The sequence below is a fragment of the Tupaia chinensis genome, unplaced genomic scaffold, assembly GCF_000334495.1.
Source record: "Tupaia chinensis unplaced genomic scaffold, TupChi_1.0 Scaffold000294_5, whole genome shotgun sequence".
NCBI classification, from domain to species: domain Eukaryota; kingdom Metazoa; phylum Chordata; class Mammalia; order Scandentia; family Tupaiidae; genus Tupaia; species Tupaia belangeri.
The window spans coordinates 548,342-568,972 of NW_006159782.1; the positions used below are offsets into that span (position 1 = coordinate 548,342).

General features: G+C 46.2%; 1 protein-coding gene and 1 long non-coding RNA gene across 6 annotated transcripts in view; one reads left to right on the forward strand and one right to left on the reverse strand.

The window, feature by feature from the left end:
- The window catches only part of TCF20 (transcription factor 20), a 58,517-nt gene that overhangs the window by 30,644 nt on the left and 7,242 nt on the right, over window positions 1-20,631 (forward strand). For all 4 annotated transcript variants that reach the window (XM_006150700.3, XM_006150701.3, XM_006150698.3 and 1 more), the window contains exon 2: window positions 13,134-13,227. In XM_006150700.3, the coding sequence (XP_006150762.1) occupies window positions 13,134-13,227 (94 nt within the window). The remainder of the gene's footprint in view (window positions 1-13,133; window positions 13,228-20,631) is intronic.
- The window catches only part of LOC102486167 (uncharacterized), a 9,731-nt gene continuing 1,532 nt past the window's right edge, over window positions 12,433-20,631 (reverse strand). The window contains exons 2-4 of one of the 2 annotated variants that reach the window (XR_334860.3): window positions 18,192-18,320; window positions 17,737-17,965; window positions 12,433-12,500 (exon numbers count right to left, since the gene is read on the reverse strand). This is a non-coding gene — a long non-coding RNA (uncharacterized LOC102486167). Of the gene's footprint in view, window positions 12,501-17,658; window positions 17,966-18,191; window positions 18,321-20,631 lie in introns of those variants that run through there. The other variant, XR_003549726.1, reaches the window with a different exon arrangement.

Here is a 20,631-nt window from a genome sequence, read left to right on the forward strand (position 1 = left end):
CGTGACCATCCCCCCTGGGTGGTGATTTCTCGCTTTCTGTCTCTATATCTCTCTCTGTCTGTCTGGCTAGCGCTCGCGCCCTACAGTGAAAATCTCTCCCAAAAAAAATAAATAAATAAATAAAAAATAAAAAAATTAAATTAAAAAAAAAAAGCTGGTTCTCCCAGGGACCAGCAGTTAGCGTAATGGCTATGTCACTGGACTACCATGTAGTCGACTGTGGTTCGAGTCTCAGACCTGGTGGCTTAAACTCAGGCCGGGCACATGTGCGTGCGTGCCTAAGGTCCTGAGAGGAGAATGGAGGAGAAGAGGATTGCAGCGTGGCCATCCCCCCTGGGGGGTGATTTCTCGCTTTCTGTTTGTCTCTCTCTGTCTGGCGAGCGCACGTGCCCTATAGCAAAAAACTCTCTTTCAAAAAAAAAAAATGCTGGTTCTCCCCAAATGTCTGTGCTGCTGCCTGGTCTCCAGCTCCCGTGGCCTTGCAGATGAGCCCAAGGGTCTCTTGTAGTTTCTGGAACCATCTCTTCCACATAGGAGTGGAGAGCAACAACATAATAACACGAGGGCTTGCTACCAGTACTTTTTTTCCCCCTTCTGTTTTGTTGTTGTTTGTTTTGTTTTGTTTATGGGGGGGTTTTTTTAGAGAGATTTTTGCTATAGGGCACATGCACTTGCCAGGAGACAGAAAGAGAGTGAGAAATCCCACCCCGGGGTGGGGGTGGACTGTAGCAACACCACAGTCCCTTCTCCTCCATTCTTCTATTGGAATCTTGGGCATGCACGCACACACACCCAGCGTGAGTCTAAGCCACTGGGTCTGGGACTCGAGCCACGGGAGTCCAGTGACATAGCCATTACGCCAGCTGCTGGTCCCTCATTGTTTTGTTTTTTTGTCTGTTTTCTAAAGGTTTTTTGGGTTGTTTCTATTTATTTTTTATTGATCATGTGGGATCCAGCTCCAAATGCATAGTGCCTCACCACTGCACTACCAGGCAGGCCCTGTTCAGGTGTGTGGTTGTTTTTTTTTTTTTTTAGAGAGGTTTTTGCTATAGGGAGCATGCGCTCACCAGAAAGACAGACAGACAGAGAGACAGAAAGCGAGAAATCATCCCCCAGAGGGGATGGACATGCCACAATCCCTTCTCCTCCATTCTCCTCTCGGGATCTTGGGCACGCATGCACACACGCCTGGCATGGGTTTAAGCCACTGGGTCCGGAACTCAAAACAGCAGTCAACTACATGGGAGTCCAGCGACATAGCCATTACACCAACTGCTGGTCCCGGTGTTTGTTTGATTTTTAACCCTCATCAGTATCATTAAATAACAGAAGGTTCTTTCACCTCCCTTTTTCCCTCTAGTTGTATATTATCCTTATTTTACTGTGGAGAAAATTGAGCCCTCAGCTCCCAAGAACCCCCTTCTACCCATTTTCTCTCCATTTTTCTCATTCCATGTTGTCTGTTTTTAGATCTTCTATGTTTGAAATAGGAAACAAGACAGATGTCCTACCAAATATTAGGAAGGCACATACAGGAAATATCAGTTAACTAACTAGAGTACTTTAATGTGGCCTTTGTTCCTTGCCCTCTACTTTAGGAGAAATGAAATGATATGGAAAAAAGCCTGCTAGCAGAGATTTATTTTAAAAAGCAAGTTCTAAGTCGTATCCGGAGGTCACTTTGATAAAGCCTAGTCTCTTTCTAATGTCTTACAGCAGTGTTCTTATTATAGGATCATTACTCTGAGACAGTAGGAAATAATCAGTTTAATTCAAAATATGGGCTTATTTACTACGGCAAAAGGTAGACTTTGTTCCATAAAGGATTTCTGCTATATCTTTAGTTACCCAGAAAGTATTTGAAATTGGGAACCAGCAGTTAGCGTAATGGCTATGGCGCTGGACTCCCACGTAGTCGACCGCGGTTTGCGTCCCGGACCCGGTGGCTTGAAACTCACGCCGGGCACGTGTGCGTGCGTGCCCAAGATCCCGAGAGGAGAATGGAGGAGAAGGGATTGTGGCGTGGCCATCCCCCCTGGGGGGTGATTTCTCGCTTTCTGCCTCTATGTGTCTCTCTCTCTGTCTGGCGAGCGCACGTGCCCTATAGCAAAAACCTCTCCAAAAAAAAAAAAAAAAGGAAGTATTTGAAATTAAGCTCACTTCTGACCACTCCAGTTGAGATTTTGCTCTGAGCTCAAAATATTCTGTTCTATAAATGGAATGTTCTAAGAGAGTCACATTTGGAACAGGTGCCGCACATGTGCTCACCTCAATCCCAATGCCCCGATGCCGAAGGGCTCCCCTTCCACCGTGCCTATGTGTATCATCGGACAGACACCTGGTCTCACCATGGCTCATCTTAGACCCAGGGCTGTTGGTTGTCGTCAGATCTGTGGTGTCTAATGCAGCCGCTTGTGGCGTTTCCGCTGCCATACCCAGACTTCCCCACCAGCCCTAACCCGGCCATTGTTGCCCTCATGTTCCTGTGCGTCGCTTGGCTTTCCACCCTTTCAGTATCGTGCTTGTCAGTCCCCTATCCCCTGCGTGCTTGCCCCTCCACAAGGCAGTTTGCTCCCTCTGCCCTAGACATTATCCCATCCCTGGGTTGCTTTCATTCATCAAAGCTCAACCAGCACTTCCTCTGTCACAGTTGAGGGTTTGCTTTGACCTGGATGGGTCTGTGTGCTGCTTGAGTGCAGGTACTTGGTGCACATGGGTCCCCCATTCCAGCCCCTGCCCAGAGGTGTGCAATAAAAGTTTGTTGGATAAATTAAAAAAAAAAATATTACACATCTGAAGTTAATACCATCAACTCATAAGGAAACTTAGTTTCAAAGAAGAAATCACCACGAATAAAGGTACTTTGATCAGTCTGTTAAAACTGATAAGGAAACCCATGTGCTAAATGAGTGAGGAAACAACTGAGAAGATAAGACTGATAGATAAGTTCTTATTAGTTTTTCTCCAACCCATGTTTCCACTTTCTGGACATAATAGTTTAATGTGTGGAATCGGAATCAACCTGTTAATAAGGCAGAAATCTGGGGCCAGCAGGTGGCGAGGTGGTTAAGGGTGCTGGACTCCCACTTGGCCAACTGCGGTTCGAGTTCCAGACCTGGCAGCTTGCTTTCCCATTCCCCCTACCACTTGGTCCCTTTCCGCTCAAATTAAAATAAATAAAGTAAGTAAAACAAAGTAATTCTTTAAAAAAAAAAAAAAAAAGGCAAAAGTATCAGGGTCAGCCCCATAACACTCTGCATAGGAAGCCAGATTCTGTGTGGCTGACCACAGTTCAAATCCTGACCCCAGCAGCTTGAAAACATGCCAGGCACATGCCCAGAATCCTGACAGAATGGAGAATTGGAACGGATTGCAGCGTGGCCACACCTCATGGGGAGTCAGTCTTTCTTCTTCTCTCTGTCTCTCTTCCCCATCCCTCCCCAGCCCCCATCCTCCTGTACAAACATGAGCCCTCTGGCATATATTATATATATATATATATATATATGTATTTATAAAATCCCAAAGAACAGCTCATTAGGAAGTCAAAGTGCTTTCTTTACATTCAGTAGAATAGCATGTGTTTCATGATTAGGCCAGTGGTATATCTTTATGTCTGAGGATGGTGTAGTGATGTACCATACTTCCAACAGGCCTAACGTGGAAACCTGGACTCATAGAGCAGCAGCAACAGAAGAGGAGGTGTAGTAGAATCTTCTAGAGGAATGACATTCTTCCCCAGCTGCATCTCAGATCTAGTAACTTTAAATTATCTGTTGAATGATAAATGAACATAAAATGTTGCATAAAGCTGTGTGTATTTTGGGAACCAGCAGTTAGCGAAATGGCTATGTCGCTGGACTCCCACGTAGTCGACCGCAGTTCGCATCCCGGACCCAGTGGCTTAAAAACTCACGCCAGGCGCGTGTGCATGCATGCCCAAGATCCCGAGAGGAGAATGGAGGAGAAGGGAAGGGATTGTGGCGTGACCATCCCCTCTGGGGGATGGTTTCTCGCTTTCTGTCTCTATGTCTCTCTCTGTCTGTCTGGCAAGCGCACGCGCCCTATAGCGAAAAAACCTCTCCAAAAAAAAAAAAAAGCTCTGTGTATTCTTTTTGTGTGTGTGTGTGAGTTTTTGTGTTTTTTTTTTATTATTCATTATCATTATTTTATTTTTTGAGGTTGACCAGAGAGAGAGAGAAAGTGAGAAAGTAAGCTGCCAGGTCCAGGATTTGAACCGTGGTCAGCCATGTGGGGAGTCCAGCAGCCTTAACCACCACACCACCTGCTGGTCCCCAAAGTTGTGTGTATTCTAAATATAATCTTCCTCTGCGCAAGGTTGTGGCCAAATTTTGGTACTGTCTGTTTGGCAGGGCTGTTTGGCAGATGAAATACAAGGAGGGACATTGTTAATGAAGGAAAAAAGCCTTCTAACCTGATTCAGAGCATCCTGACTTTTGTTGTAAACCACAGACCATGGTCCTACCTGTGGCACAGAGACAAGGGAATTCCAGGAATCGGCTTTCCTTGTGGGTCAAAGCAAGTCAGGAATATAGCTGAGAGGTGCTGCCCGCACCTCTGCTCTCAGAGATGTTGCCCTTGGTCATGCTGTCCGCACTTTGCACCGCTTCCTGGGCCAGCCCCCACTCACCCAGAGAGACTGCAGGTTTATCAGTGGCCCGAAGGCTGTCCCAGAGAAACACATACCTCTCGGCTCAGCAGCATGACCACTTTTTGATCAGGGGTTTTATGGGAGGAGAAAGGGGATCTAAATGGGTGCTTTTATTCCAGATAGTTTGATATTTGCAAAATGATCCGATTAGAGAAATTTATGCAAGTGTCTTTTCCTCTGCTCAGTTTTGACAAGGAGCAGATGACTGTCCCAGGAAGCAGAGGTGAGCCACGGTCTCTAAATATGTTGCAAGGAGCTGTACCATCTTCTGTCCCTCTGAACCACATGGCAGCAGGGGTTTAGTAGCAGTGCAATCACTGCAGATTATTCTAGACTGTGCTATTGTGAGTGAGGGAGAGCTGTGGCTAGGAGCATGTTTCAGGTGACTGTGTGGATGGCACAGGAGTCGTGGGTGCCCAGGTCTACCTCAGCCTAACACAGCAGTGCCTGAGAGCACTGTAGGTGAGCCTGCAGGGCACCTTTTCTCATTCTTGTGCTCAATTCTCTGTTGCTTAATAACCACATACCTAAAACTGGATGATTTATAAGAACAGAGGTTTGTTCAGCTCACATTTTGGTGGTTCATGGGCTGCAGTCCAGTGAATCTACATGCTACATCTGGTGGGGGCATCACGTGTCCAGAGGCAGCAGCATGTGTGTCTGTGTCCATGTGCTCAGGTCTCTACTTAAAAGCCACCAGCAGTGAGTCACAGAATACGCACCTTAATGACCTCCCAAAGACTACACCTCTTAATCCCATAGTGAGATTAAGTTTCCTCTTAATACCAGGACACTGGGAACCAAATCTCAACACATGAATATGTTAGGGACACACTTGAATCGTGGCATTCAGAGTCCTTTTTTGGGGTAGTTTTCACTGTTTTTGAAGTCCTGCTACTCTTTTTTTAAAAAAATATATTTATTTATTCATCTATTATTCTTGTTTTTCTATTTGACCAGAGAGAGACAAAGAGAAAGGGAAAGTGAGAAATCAAGCCACCAGGTCCAGGACTCAAACTGTGGTGGTCTTGTGGGAGTCCAGTGTCCTTAACCACCATACCACCTGCCGGCCCCAGTCCTCTAGTTTTTAACTTTTATGTGGTCATATGTAGTTATAGTCTCAATTTGATTTAATTAACACATTTCCTTCCCATGCAGAATGCTTCAGAAACTTTGAAAATAGTTCCCACTAATCTGTATTGGTCAAGTGTAGAAGGACTGCGAGAAGCAATACAGCAAAAGTACTGTCAAAGAGTAAGCGCAGTAGCTAGGAGGGTTAGCCAAGAGCCAAGCAGCCACACCCTCAGGTGAAATGCTGGCATACATGAGGAGACTTTTAGAAGTTCATGAAAAGATGGAATTAAAGTGTAAGTTTATTTTGGTGCAAAAAAATCAGGATTTATAATATTTCCCATGGATGTTTTGAAACCCCTCATACACACAGCAGCTAGACATACAAAAGACTGACAGCAGGTACCCAAGCCCACCCTGAGTATTTTAGGAAAAACAGAGAGTTCCCAAAAGTACTTAGTTTGTCTTAATTTTTTTAATTTGTATTTATTATTATTTTTAATTTGCCATAGGGTACATGTACTCACCAAAGAGAGAGAGAAAGTGAGAAAGTAAGCTGCCAAATCTGAGACTCAGACTGCAGTCGGCCATGTGGGTGTCCAACACCTTAACCACTTCGCCACCTGCTGGCCCCATTTGTCTTAATTTAATAGACTCTGCTGGGAATGTATTGTATCTGACTTTGATATTAGTAACCGCCAAGAATATGGCACTCACAGATGATACATTTCATGAGTCCTAACAAATTATATAACTTCCCAGTTTATAAACAGTTCTCACACTTAGTTTACCCAACAACTCTATGAGAAAAGCAAAGCAAATACCATTGTTCCTGTTTGATAGATAATACACTCAATGTGGCAACTTCAGGCTTTTTTTCACCCTCTCTTCTTTTTCCACAAGCCCTGGGCTGCATCACACCTGGATCATATTCACATTAGACTCACCATGTTTATTCTGAAAGGCCAGTCACACCTGGGACTTTTGTCTTAGGTGCACAGCCTGTAAGTGCAACTTTTAAGTCCATGCACTGCGCCTGTCCTAGCACTGAGGGAGTGAACTGGGGAGAACTGGGCCTCTGGCCCTCCAGGGCTGGCTGTGGATGGTGTTCCAAATGCCAGAACCAGAGCCGTATTTTTTTCCAAAGAGAGAGAGAAAGTGAGAAAGTAAGCTGCCAAATCTGAGACTCAGACTGCAGTCGGCCATGTGGGTGTCCAACACCTTAACCACTTCGCCACCTGCTGGCCCCATTTGTCTTAATTTAATAGACTCTGCTGGGAATGTATTGTATCTGACTTTGATATTAGTAACCGCCAAGAATATGGCACTCACAGATGATACATTTCATGAGTCCTAACAAATTATATAACTTCCCAGTTTATAAACAGTTCTCACACTTAGTTTACCCAACAACTCTATGAGAAAAGCAAAGCAAATACCATTGTTCCTGTTTGATAGATAATACACTCAATGTGGCAACTTCAGGCTTTTTTTCACCCTCTCTTCTTTTTCCACAAGCCCTGGGCTGCATCACACCTGGATCATATTCACATTAGACTCACCATGTTTATTCTGAAAGGCCAGTCACACCTGGGACTTTTGTCTTAGGTGCACAGCCTGTAAGTGCAACTTTTAAGTCCATGCACTGCGCCTGTCCTAGCACTGAGGGAGTGAACTGGGGAGAACTGGGCCTCTGGCCCTCCAGGGCTGGCTGTGGATGGTGTTCCAAATGCCAGAACCAGAGCCGTATTTTTTTGTGAGGGTGACCAAGCACTCCAGCCAGCCTCATGAACTTTAGTGAGGAAACATTGGAGATTGTCTAGCTCTAGGGAAGCAAGGACCGAAGTGTGTAGGGTTTGAGAGGTATTGCTTTGGCTGGTGCCTTGAAGTGCCCTTGGAAGAAAATTGGTAGGATGCATCAAAGAAAGATGCTCCCAGAGCCTTACAGGTAAGCTCCCTGTACGTAGACCTTGGCACAGCCACATCTCCAAGGCAGCAGAGGCTACTGTCCTAAATACAGGAGGCACAACTAAAAGGAAAAAGCCTCTTTCTGGTGGCCAAAAATGAACACATACCTTGTTCCACATTCTGCAAACTCTACCAGCATCAGCTTTTTAACTCCAGTTGAAGAGTAGCCTCATTAGTTTTCTGCAAGCTGTCAGATCCATCAGCCTGCATTAACAGTGTCCTCTGTGTGCCAGGCCCCGAGGACGCAGGCGTAGCTCTCACCGTTAGGGGAAGTGGACATGTAAATAAGTAAATACTGCAAGCATGAGCAGAAGTGTATGCAGCACTGAATAACACTATCCAGAACATAGTGGCAGTGTGTGTGATCTGCAAGGCTAAGACAGAATAGTCATCATCCATGTGCTAATAATACTCTGACCCAAATGCTTGGGTGCTCTGCGGCTGCTCCAAGATGCTCATTAAACGCAGTGATTATTCAGGTTGCTGTTTCCTCTCATAGGACAGAGCCGTTCTGTGAATGAAGAAGCCTACAGAATCCTCCCTTAGAGCTGTACACATAGGAAGATTAAAGGGCTCTTAGTTGATTCAGCCCCTGTGGTTTGCCACCTCAAGTCGGCAAGGCCTGCCCCTGAGACAGTGACAAAGGCTGGTGAAAGGGTCAGAGTGGGTGCCTGGCCACTCTGTTTTCCCATGAGTGAGACAGACCACAACCCCAGAGAGTCTTGATGCTCCAGTCCCTCCAGTTTCAGCCAGCTCCAGATTGTGGACATACACATGCCCAGTATACACAGAGAGGTTTCCAGTTAAGCTCCTGGAACCTTGCTGTGTGGATCAGCCTGCGCCACTGTCCTGCCCTTCCATTTTTTAATTTATTTCCAAGATTACAGCATCAAGAAATGTAGGGTTCTGGGACCAGCAGTTAGCTTAATGGCTATGTTGCTGGACTCCCATGTAGTCGACCGGTTTGACTTAAACTCACGCCGGGCATGTGTGCATGTGTGCTCAAGATCCCGAAAGGAGAATGGAAGAGAAGGGATTGTGGCATGGCCATCCCCCCAGGGAGTGACTTCTCAATTTCCTTCTCTGTCTTTCTGTCTTTCTGGCAAGCGCGTGCTCCCTGTAGTAAAAACTTCTCCCAAAAAAAGAAAAAAGAAATTTAGGGTTCTTATCAGAGTTGCTTAAAATAAAACTTTCATTCAGGGATCACATCAGGTGGTACGGTAAAGGCATTGGACTCCCACATGGGTGACGATGGTTCGTGTGTGCATGCATGCCCAAAATCCTGAGAGGAGAATGCAGATGAAGGGATTGTGGTGTGGCCATTTTATCCCACCTGGGGGTTGGCGACTGGTTTCTGGCTTTCCCTCTCTTTCTCGTGAGATAGTACACTCGCTCTCTAACACAGACTTTTAAAAAAACAGCTTTTCTTCCCTCCACAGTGAATGAAAATTATGCTATTAAAAGGTCATTTGTTGGGACCAGCAAATTGCATAATGGTTACATCACTGGACTCCTGCGTAGTCGACTGCGGTTCAAGTCCTGGACCTGGTGGCTTAAAACTCAAGCTGGGTGTGTGGGCGTGGATGTGGGTGTGGGTGTGTCCAAGATCCCAAGAGGAGAATGGAGGAGAAGGGATTGCAATGTGGCTGTCCCCCGTGGGAGTTGATTTCTTGCTTCTGTCTTCTCTCCAACCAGCACACACGCCCTATAGCAAAAATCTCTCTTCAAAAAAAAAAAAAGAAAAGAAAACCCACTTGTCATCAGAAGTTTAGGCCATTGCTTATTTGAAAAACATAAAACATGTCTTGATTTAGAAACCAATCTTAAAGCCTCCATTGTGTCTCATTGGCAAGGAAAGGAGTATTGTGTGGATTTATGTCTCCTAGCAACAAGTATTAAACTTGCTGTAACAGTGTAGTCAAAAACAAAGCACAATGAGGTGCACCGTGACTTTATTAAATGCAGTAAGGAGAATGATAATACATTTTGTTTCTTTAGGTAAAAAGTAAAAACTAGAACTCTTAATTGGAAATGGCAAGAGCCTGGGTGTTGATTTTGGGGGTGAAAGATGAGAAGAGATATGGAAGGTATTATAGAGATAAGTCTTTATAAACACTATCTTTAGCACCTGGCACTAGGAAATAGTTTTCAAATATTGGATAGTGAATGAATTAAGGGACTAGAAGGCAGTGGTATGGTATGAATAATGTTGAACTTTGGTTCAGAAAGGAAAAGACTGGGTTCTATTACTTCCTAGCTATGTGATCGTCCTCAGGTCACTTTGCTTTAGCTTGTTTCTTCTTTCGAAGGGACGTTGAAGACAGAACCATCCCTCTTCACTGATCTCATGATGCCAAAATGTGCCTGATTAAAGAGAGTGAAACTACAGGTGTTTCCATGAGGGAGGAATTTGTCACTCTGAAAAACTGTAAAAGAGAAAATGAACAGTCACTTCTCTTACTATGAGAATCTCCGAAAACCTGCACGTACAAGTTTTCCTTGCTACAGTTGTCATTGCCAAACACGTCACCCAGACTTGTGTTGCCATCTACTTGCAGTTCTGTAGGTTAGGGTCCCACACACCCGACTTGCTGGGCCAGCACTGAGGTGTCGGCTGGGCTCTGTCCCTTTGTGGACACTCTAGGGAGGAATTCATTCCCATTGCCTTCTCCAGTTTCAAAGCTAGAGCATCAAGTCTCTGACCTGCTCCACCCACACCTCTCCCTGTGACTCTCTAGGTGAGGTTCTGAGCTTGTATGGCCCCAGTGATTAGAGTGGGCTCAGCTGGATGATCTAGCACACAGTCCCATCTCCCAGTCCTCGACCTCCTGCTCTCATCTGCCAAGTTCCTTTGTCATTTAAGGCCGCTGTTTCTGGGGATTTGGATGGGCATCCTCAGAGAGCCAGACTGTGAAAACCACTGACATAAACTCTTTAAGAGCTGAACTCTTAAGGCCCTAATATACTTGCAGGGTCTTCCCCCTTTGAGTGCAACATGGTCAATTAATGGTGCTTTTTATGGAAAGAAACAGGCATCATTTTATCTGTGTGTGAAAAAGCTGGGATGAGTGGTCTTCGAGCAGAGTCGGGAGCTTTGAGCAAACCTGCAGGGTACAGAGAACTGGGTATTGAGGTAGGAAGGAAACAGACATTGTTCAGAACCAAGATCTAGTCTTCTCTTCTAGTCTATAAACTGGGGAGGGGACAAGGCCTGCCCTGTGGGTAGCTTTTCATGAGATGGTCTGTAGAGTGTCCAGTGTGGAGCCAGCACCTGGTTACCTTGGGTCACTCTTCCCATGCCTTTGATCCAGCCACTGTTCTGAGCCGGGATTAATGCATTCATCCCTCACAGCATTTCTCTGAGGTGCAAACGTGTTTTTACTAGTCCCCTGCTCATGGGTTGGGGAAACAAAGATTAGGAATTTGGCTCAGAGGGCTTAACCAGAAAGTGGTGCAGTCACTTACTAGCAGTTACTTAGTTCCAGGGCCCATGCAGTTAACCCTTACACAGCAGTGCCTCAAATAGTAGTTCTCTTCCTATAACAGGGTATTTTGACAGCAAATCATAAAATTAATGGAGAAAGTAGAGGGTTTTTAATGTGTCCTCTCCTGTGACAGGTTTGACACACTCACTGGTTATCAGCACCACCTGGTAGGGTGGTCCTGAAGTTGGTTTATTTAGTGCCCAACAGTGTTGTGGTGGGTCTCTGTATTATCACTCTGCTCTCCTCCACAAATTGGGTTTGTCTTCAGAGCTACCCCCTCACAGTGATGAGACAGCTGCCACAGATCCCGCTGTCTGACCTCATAGGCTGAGTGAGGTGATGACCTGTTCTTCCTTGTCCCTTCTTAAAAGGGTGAAACTCCACAACACCTCCTCTGCAGACTTCCCTACCAGGAGTGCTTGACACACCCATTCCTAAATGGTGAGTGCTGACTGAGACTCACCCCCAGAAGCAGAAGCCATCTGGACAGCTGAATGTTCGGGGCTCCTTTAGTAAGAGAGGGGAGCCCAGGAATGGCTGTGGGTCAACCACACTTCATGCCCTCGCGTTGATAGTAAGTCTTTCTTTTTTCTGAAGGTGCTCCGTGGCACTGACAGAAATCGGTCAAAGTCTAAGGCTGCCAGAAACGCTATTAACAGCCCTTGGTTTACCCCAAGCCAAGTATCTGCTTTTTTGGCAAGGGTGTGAGGGCACGTGGCACAGGTTCACTGGTTTTCAGCACCAGAAGGATCTCGGTCTTCTGAGAGGAGAACGGAGCTCGTGAAGGTCTGGTCTTTCAGCCCTGCTCCTGCCCCATTTCTCCTGGAGGATACCAGGGGTGGTTAGCCTGAATCTCAGCTCTGACATGGAAGAGGAGTCTTGCCCTTCGATACCTCAGGCCTCTCTGCAGAGTGGGGCACACAGGTAGGCCAGTCCGGGGGACTGAATGACTTAATTCAGTCCGTCGTTGAAGCCATCTTAGCATCACGAGTGCCTGGGTGGCATCACTGTAGGTGCTTTGGTGTGGTTCACCATTGTCAGCCTGTTGGGGGGCTTGAGCCAGCTGAAGTGTGACTGCATCGGGAGCATTTGTTTACCTTTCACAGGAGAAAGCATGAGCATCTGTGTCTTCTGTGAGCCGCATCTGGGCGGGCCTTGGCCACCTGAGGAGTCAGCACCCTTCCTCAGGAAGGCCACATGTGGTTGAATTTGCTGAGAGGACACAAACTTCTTCTGCTGACTGGATGCACACTCACAGCGGCCACACCACAAGATGACAGAGATGTGCCCCACTTTAAGCAAACCTGACCATATAAGGAGGAGCATTCAATTACAGAATAATGTCTCACTTAGCCAGAAATTCATGGCAGGTTTCCTAATGCATTTAAAATAGAATTTGGGTATAAAAATACTATTTGCACACAGGAGCCCATATTTTCTAAAAAGGGAAGTATACTTGTATTGGGCATTTGGGATAAGTAGATTAGAAATAAAAATAAAATCTTACAAACAGAAGAACTAGACACTAAATTTGACTTACATAACTCTACTACCTTACCTTCTCCTGCTACCCCAGATTTCCAGCAGAAATAAACAGGCAAGATCCACAGCTCTCAAAAGCAGCAGGGAAAATGCCTGATAGAGTGGGGCCAGGGGGCCCTCCTGGTGTGTCCACCACACACAGCAGGATTGCTTTTCTGCCCCACTGGGGTGTTCCATTTGATTTGAGAACATTTGTGAGTCCTGGTTCAAAACATTATTGCTGGATCCTTTCCCATGGTGTGGTCAGTGAGTCGCGGTTAGAAATTCACCAGGCTCTCTGGCCACCGCAGACTCCTCCAACCACAGAGACACGTGCTGAGGTCTAACTAGGAAAGGCCTGGAGGAGAGGGGTGAATCTTGGATACTGACATGCCTGACTTTTTCCTTGCTTTCAGAAATGTTCCCACTGCCAGGAGGCAGGTGCCACCTTGGGCTGCTACAACAAAGGCTGCTCCTTCCGATACCATTACCCGTGTGCCATTGACGCAGGTAAGATGGAACCACAGACCCACAGTTCTTTTAGTCTCTCTCAACCCTGATACATGTGTCAATTGTAAAGGCATGAAGAGAGTATAATGCAAAGGAGTAAATGGCATATTATTTTTAGTACGTTTCATTCATCTAATTCACATCATTCAGATATTTAAGTGTACAAGTCAGTGGTTTTCCCTGTAGTCATAGTTGTGCAGCCATCACCACAGTAGATTTTAGAACATTTTCATCATCTTGTGAAAAACTCCTATTAGCAGCCACTCCCTCCCTTCCCTGCCCCCAGACAGCCCCTGGCAACCACTCATCTGCTTTCTTTCTCGATAGGTTTGCCCATTCTGGACATTACACATAAATGTAATCATGTAATATGAGCCATAAGGCTCATCCATGTTGCAGCATGCTTCAGGATGTCATTTATATTAGTAAATGATATTTTATTATAAAAGATATACCATGTTTTATTTATCCATTTATCAGTTGATGGAATTTGGGTTATTTTCACTTACTGACTTATGAATAGTGCTGCTATAGAACATTTGCATGAAGGTCTTTGTATGGACATGTGTCTTTAGTTCTCTTGGGAGTATACACCTAGAAGTAGAATTGCTAGTCATGTAGTGCTCTGTGTCTAACCTTTGAGGAACTGCCAGGCTACTTTCCTGGCTACTGCCAGGCTGCCACACTTTATACTCACATACTCACAGCAATGTATGAGCGTTCAGATTTCTCCAGATCCTCATTGGAGCTTGTTACTGTCTTTTTTTTTTTTTTTTTTTTTTTTTTACTCTGCCATCCTGGTGAGTGTAAAGTAGTATCTCACTGTGGTTTTAATTTGTATTTTCCCATAGTTGATGTTGAACATCTTTTCATGTGTTTATTTGGCCATTTGTATATCTTCTCTGAAGAAATGTTTATTCAAATATTTTGTACATTGTCAAGTTTGGTTGTCTTTTTGTTGAGTTTTAAAAATTATTTGTACTTCTGGATACAAGTCTGGATACTCATGATTTGCAAATATTTCACTTTTATAGTTGTTTTTGTTTGTTTTTGAGAGGGTTTTGCTGTAGGGCGCATGCACTCACCAGAAAGAGAGAAACAGAGATAGAAAGCGAGAAATCACCCCCTCCGGAGGGGGGTATGGCCATGCCACAATCTCTTCTCCTCCAGTCTCCTCTTGGAATCTTGGGCACGCATGTACATGTGCCTGGTGTGAATTTAAGCCACCAGGTCCAGGACCCAAACTGCGGTCAACTACATGGGAGTTCAGCAACATAGGGCTTGCAAACTGCTGGTCCCGGTTGTTTATATTTTCAGGAAGGGTCTCACTATGCTGCAATCCTCCTGTCTCGGCCTCCCAGATAGCTGGAACTACAGGCACATACCACCATACCCTGCTTTTAGGTGGACAAGGAATCAGACCTGGGCCTCCATGTGGTCTCAGCCTGTTGAGTAGCGGTGTCCAACACACACTACCATGACTGGGCCTACCTTTCTACTTCTTATGAAACTTGCAGAGCACCAAAGTTTTTAATGTTGATGAAGTTACCTGTATTTTTGTTCATTATGCTTTTGATGTCATATCAAAGAAACCATTGCCTAATCTCAAGTCATGAAGATTTATACCTCTGTTTTCTTCCAAGAGTTTTACAGTTTTAGTGCTTGTGTTAAGGTCTTTGGTTCCTTTTGAGTCAATTTTTGTATGAGATGTATGAAGTAAGTGGCCAGATTCATTCTATCTAGTACCGGTTGTGGAAATGACTGTTTTTTCTTCATTGCATGATCTTGGCACCTTGCCTTTGTTGAAAATCAATTGACCATGGATGTATTTCTGGCCTCGCTCCAGTGCCATACTGTATTGATTACTGTAGTTTTATAGTAGATTTTGTGATTCAGAAGTGTGAGTCCTTTGATTTTGCTCCCTTTTTCAAGATTGTTTTAACTATTCTAGAACACTTGCTATTCCATGTGAATAGGAACAGCTTATCTGTTTCTGTAAAAAAAAAAAGCAGCTGAGGGGCCAGGAGGTGGCATAGTGGTTAACTGTGGAAAACTGAGATTCAAGTCCCAGACCTGGTGACTTGAAACTCAATACCAGGCACCTGGCATGCGTGTTCAAAATCCCCAGAGGAGAATGAACCAAAAGAAATTGTGGTGTGGCCATTTCCCTTGGGTGATTATTTCTCACTTTCTATCTCTGTCTCTGTTTCTCTGGCATACACACATACCCTATAACAAAAATCAATCTCTCTCTCAAAATAAAGAGGCAGTTGAAATTTTGATAGCGATTGTATTTGAATTAGTTGATAGATTTAGGGAATTCTGTCATTTTAGCAATATTATGTCTTATAGTCCATGATCATAGGATGATTTTCCTTCTATTTAAATTTTTAGTTTTGGGGTTTTTAAAAATTTTTTGCTATGGGGAACCAGCAGTTAGCATAATAGCTATGTCGCCGAACTCCCATGTAGTCGACCACATTTCGAGTCCCAGACCTGGGGGCTTATACTCATGCCGGGCACATGTGCATGTGTGCCCAAGATCCTGAGAGGAGAATGGAGGAGAAGGGATTGCGGCGTGGCCATCACCCCAGGGGGTGATTTCTTGCTTTCTGTCTCTCTGGTGAGTGCATGCGCCCTGTAGCAAAAACCTCTCAAAAAAATTATTTTTGTAGGACACATGTACTCACTAGAGAGACAGAGTGAGAGAGAGAATGAGAAAGTAGCCCCCAGGGAGGATGGACATGCCACAGTCCCCTCTCCTTTTTCCTCTTGGGATTTTGGGTTCACACGCACACAAACCCAATGTGTTTTCTTTTTTTTTTTTTTTTTTTTCTTTAGAGAGGATTTTTCTATAGGGAGCGTGAGCTCACCAGAAAGACAGAGACTGAGACAGAAAGCAAGAAATTAACCCTCCAGGGAGAATGGCCACACAACAATCCCTTCTTCTCCATTCTCCTCTTGGGATCTTGGGCACGCACGCACGCCCAGCATGAGTTTAAGCCACTGGTCTGGGATTCGAACCCTGGTCAACTACATGGGAGTCCAGTGAAATAGCCACTGCCCCAACTGCTAATCCCCCAATGTGTTTTTCTAGGTGTTGTGTCCAGGACTTGAGTTGGCCATGTGGGATCCAGCCACCTTAACCACCATGCCACCTTCTGGCCCCCCATTTATGTTTTTCAACAGTTTTCAGCACTTTTCAGAGTAAAAATTTTTTAAAAATATTTATTTAATTCCATTTGTTATTATTATCATTTTTTTAATTTGATCAGATAGAGACAGCAAGAGAAAGGGAAAGTGAGAAAGCAAGCCGACATGTTCAGGACTCTATCCGGAGTCAGCCATGTGGGAATCCAGTGCCTTTAACCACCATGCCACCTGCTGGGCCCCAGAGCATAAAAATTTCTTAAGAATTATTTTATTTCATATTTTTATTAGTTTATTTATTTGATTTTGACGAGAGAGGGACAGAAAGAGAGAGGGGGAAAGTGAAAAAGCAAGCCGCCAGGTCCAGGACTTGAACTGCGGTTGGCCATGTGGGTGTCCAGCACCCTTAACCATGCCACCTGCCGGCCCCTCAAGAGTATAAATTTTACACTTCTTTTGTTAAATATATTCTTAAGTATCTTATTGTTTTTAATACTGTTGCTATTGTTAAGTGGAATTTTTCTTAATATTTGGATTATTTATTGCAAGTTTGTTTGACTTTTTTTTTTTTTTTTTAAGAACTATTTTATTTATTTTTTAATTTGACCAGAGAGGGACAGCGTAAGAGAGAGAAAGTGAGAAAGAAAGCCACCAGGTCCAGGACTCAAAGCACTGTCTGCCATGTGGGAATCCAGCACCTTTAACCACCACACCACCCTACAATTGACTTTTGTATATTAATCTTGCATCCTAAAAGTTTGCTCAATTCGTTAATTAGTTCTAAGGTTTTATAGTAAATGTCTGTGTACAAGATTATGGCCATGGTTGGCCATGTGGGAGTCCAGCACCTTTAACCACCATGCCACCTGCTGGCCCCAATTTTTTTTTAAAGAATTATTTTATTTAACTTTATGTATGTATGTATTTTAATTTGATCAGAGAGTGATAGAGTGAGAGAGAAAGAGGAAGTGAGAAAGCATGCCACCAGGTCCAGGACTTGAACTACAGTCAGCCATGTGGGAGACCAGCACCCTTAATCACCAGGCCACCTGCTGGTCCTGGAATGATTGATTATTAACCCCCTTTCCAGCCCTTACCCTTTGCAGAGAATGGGGCTGAAGCTCCATACTTCTAATTATGGTTTGCTCTTTCTGGTTACCAGGCCCCATCCAGGAGCCCAACAAGAGTCACTGCATTAGAACAGTAGACACTCCTGTTGCCCAGGGAAAGTAGGAGATCTACTCAGGAACCAGGGTCAGAGACCAAATGTTGGAACAAAAGGTTCTCTTGCTCAGGGAATTACAAGGGTTTGGGGAGCTCTGCGCAGCAACTGGGGCCAAGACCAGAGTACATACTTACTACAGGTCACAGTGTCATGGCGTGTGTTGGGTTTTGTCTGTTGAGATGGCGAGGGTCAGGTTCTGCATGTGAAAGGAGGGAGAACTTCTGTGCTGGCCAGTGAGTGGGGGAGAAGGCCTGCCTCTAGACTTCATCTTCTTCAGGGGACATCTCCTCACAATGGCCTTTATGAGCATGAGATAGGCCTAAGGCCTTCACCTTGCTGGTCTTCATAACACCTGGAGTCAGGCTGGAGGGAGAGGAAATGGAAAGAGAACCGAGAATCTGTCTGAGCACTCCCTGCTTCCCAGGAGGGAGGCAGGTTGTCTGTAGGGCTGGGCTGGACCTGGGTTCCCTGAACTTGGCAGGCAGCAGGGAGAGGGCACGGCTGTGGAGATGGGCGAGCAGCCCCAGAGGCATGAAGCATGTGTGGTCGAATCCTCTGGTGGGGACAGGGAGAGGATCCCGGGGCTTACCTTGCGTGCCTCACTCCCGGTGCAGAAGTTGCTTCAGCTCCCCTGATGTGTGCTCACGCACACCCTCTTCCTTCACATCCTCTCTTGCCCTTCCTTTCTCTCTTTCCTAGGTTTCTGTGGGAGCAGCAGCTAAAAAGAATGAGAAAGGTACAGAGGCTGATGCTGGTGGCACAGTCGGGTTTTCATAGACGTGTGTGTCTCTGTGTGTGTGCACGTGCACGCATGTGCACAAGCGTGTGTGCGAGTAACTCGGAGCCAGGCCGCTGTTGCCCAGAGAGGTAAGCCAGGAGCAAGAAGTGGAGAACCTCCAGGTGTCCGTGGGAGCATGGGTTTCAGTCCAGCTGGCCGGCCTCTGCCTTCCTCTGAATGTCTCAGCTGCAGCTCCCCCTGGGCGTGGACTTGCTGTTCTGTGGTACAGCTGTTAACTCCTTCTCTCTCAGGAGCCCGCCACTTGCCTCTTCTCGTTCTCATGTGTCAGCCCTAGTACATCAGCATGTGTCATTTCCCTTTTCTAATTGCAGCTTCATGGTTTTAAGTGATGATTTCCAGTGTTAAGTTTTGGTGGCTGCTAGTTTTATACATGGAATACTGCGAGAATGGGCTTTCACGGTCGGTGGCTGGGTAAAAAGCGGGCTCCGCACCTAGGAGGCTCTGTTCAGAAACGTCAGGTGGCATGTCCCACGTGCACCCTGAGGGGCAGTTAGCCCTGTGCAGTGGAGCTTCCTGTGGCAGTGGTGATCCCCCAGAGCTGTGCTCCCGCATACCGCAGAGACAGGTATGGCCCTAAGCACTTGAGCTGCGGCTGGTGGGATGGGGAAGTGAGTGGCTTATCCAGCTAAAATCTGTATGGCCTTGTGTGCTGGTGGGAGGGCAGTGGGAGCACCCTCTCCCCTACCAGTGGCTTGCCCGCCTCCACCCGGCACTGCTGAGAAGCAGGCCTCCCTTCTTAGCTGGGGCTGTCAGCAATGGATTCTGTCACTTTCTGTTTTCAATCCTGTCTTTGTAGCCTTCCCAGTGAGGCTGGTGACCTCTCCATGTAGCAGAAGTTGGTGGCTACATGTCCAGGACAGGGATGCAGCTCCGTGTCCGGAGGGACAGGGGCTTTTGGCTGCTGGCCTCACTGCCCCAGCTACCACATGCTCTTTCCTTGGAGCTGGGAGCAAGGAAGCAGCTTCACAGGCCGACCGCGTCCTGGCATCTCAGTGTTTCGAACGCTCGTCACAGTGACCCAGGGGCCTGCCTGCCCTGTGAAGAGGGGCGGGTGCTTGGGAGTTTTCCACCATCTTCTCAGGAGTCCTGTCGTATCCACAATGTGTCTTTATATCCAGGAGAGGCGTTCTTTGAAGGACTTTCTTTCTAATCAACAGAAATAAGTCCCTGCTCTCTGTGGAGGGAGGAGCAGTTGGGCATCTTCATCTCTGCCTTGCTGTCAGCCTCCCAACCTGTAAAGGATTGTTGATGGCTCTGGGAAAACTTTTATTACAGGGACATCTCCATGGAAACAGAATCTTTTTTGATGAGGACCTGTGGCTCCGCAGCTCCCCACACCCCATGTTGATCCTGTGTGGCCAACACCTAGCTGGCTGTTAGGGCCACCTCTTCTGTACCAGGCACAGGGTTGGACTCTGGCTGGGGTGTATAATAAGAGCCTGGCTCTGGTGATTTGAAAAGCGCATATTTAATGCAGTGAGCCACAACAATTAAGACAGAAAGAAAGGCCGTGGCAGCTCATTAGGAATCCCACTGTGCATAGGGAATCTTGCCTGGAGGGGAATTTCCTTTTACTCCTGTGAAGAAACACAGCTGGGAATTCACTCTCCCTGCCTCCCTGGCAGCACATTTAAAGCTGCTCTCTCTGCGTCAGACTTTGATCTTGCTGTGGAGGGTCAAAGCCCTGGATGGGTCATTATGAAACCCGGTGGTCCTGTGCCTCCCTGGAGGGGGGCAACTCTTTGTATCCCAGAAGCTTGTTTGCTGCCTTTCTTACACCCCAGAGGCCTGAGCCCCGCCCTCCTGTGCCCCAGCCCTGCAGCAGGCCAGTGGAAGGATAGCAGTGCTGAGGTCGGCTGTGGGTGAGCTGGGGGCAGTGTCTGGCAGAGCCAGAGGCCATTAGACCCCTCTGTCTCTCTGTGTGGGTGCATGTGGGGGTCTGAAGCTCATCACGCTCCTTAGGAGGATCTCCACAAATTGACCCTGCCTTCGATGCTTAGAGAAAAAGGAAGAGGTGTTCTCTTCCAGGGATGGAAACACTTCACTGTCTGTCTGCAGCCGTCTTGTCCAGGCCACCTCGTGAGTCTCTCCCTGCTTAGGCGAAGGTCCCGCAAGCTATTTACTTCAGTTCCACATCAGGAAGCACTGACTGGGCCCCCTGGACAGTACAGGGCAGTGTGGGGCCTGCAAGAAAACAAAGTGGGAGACTGACTGGGGGGGGGGGGGGGGT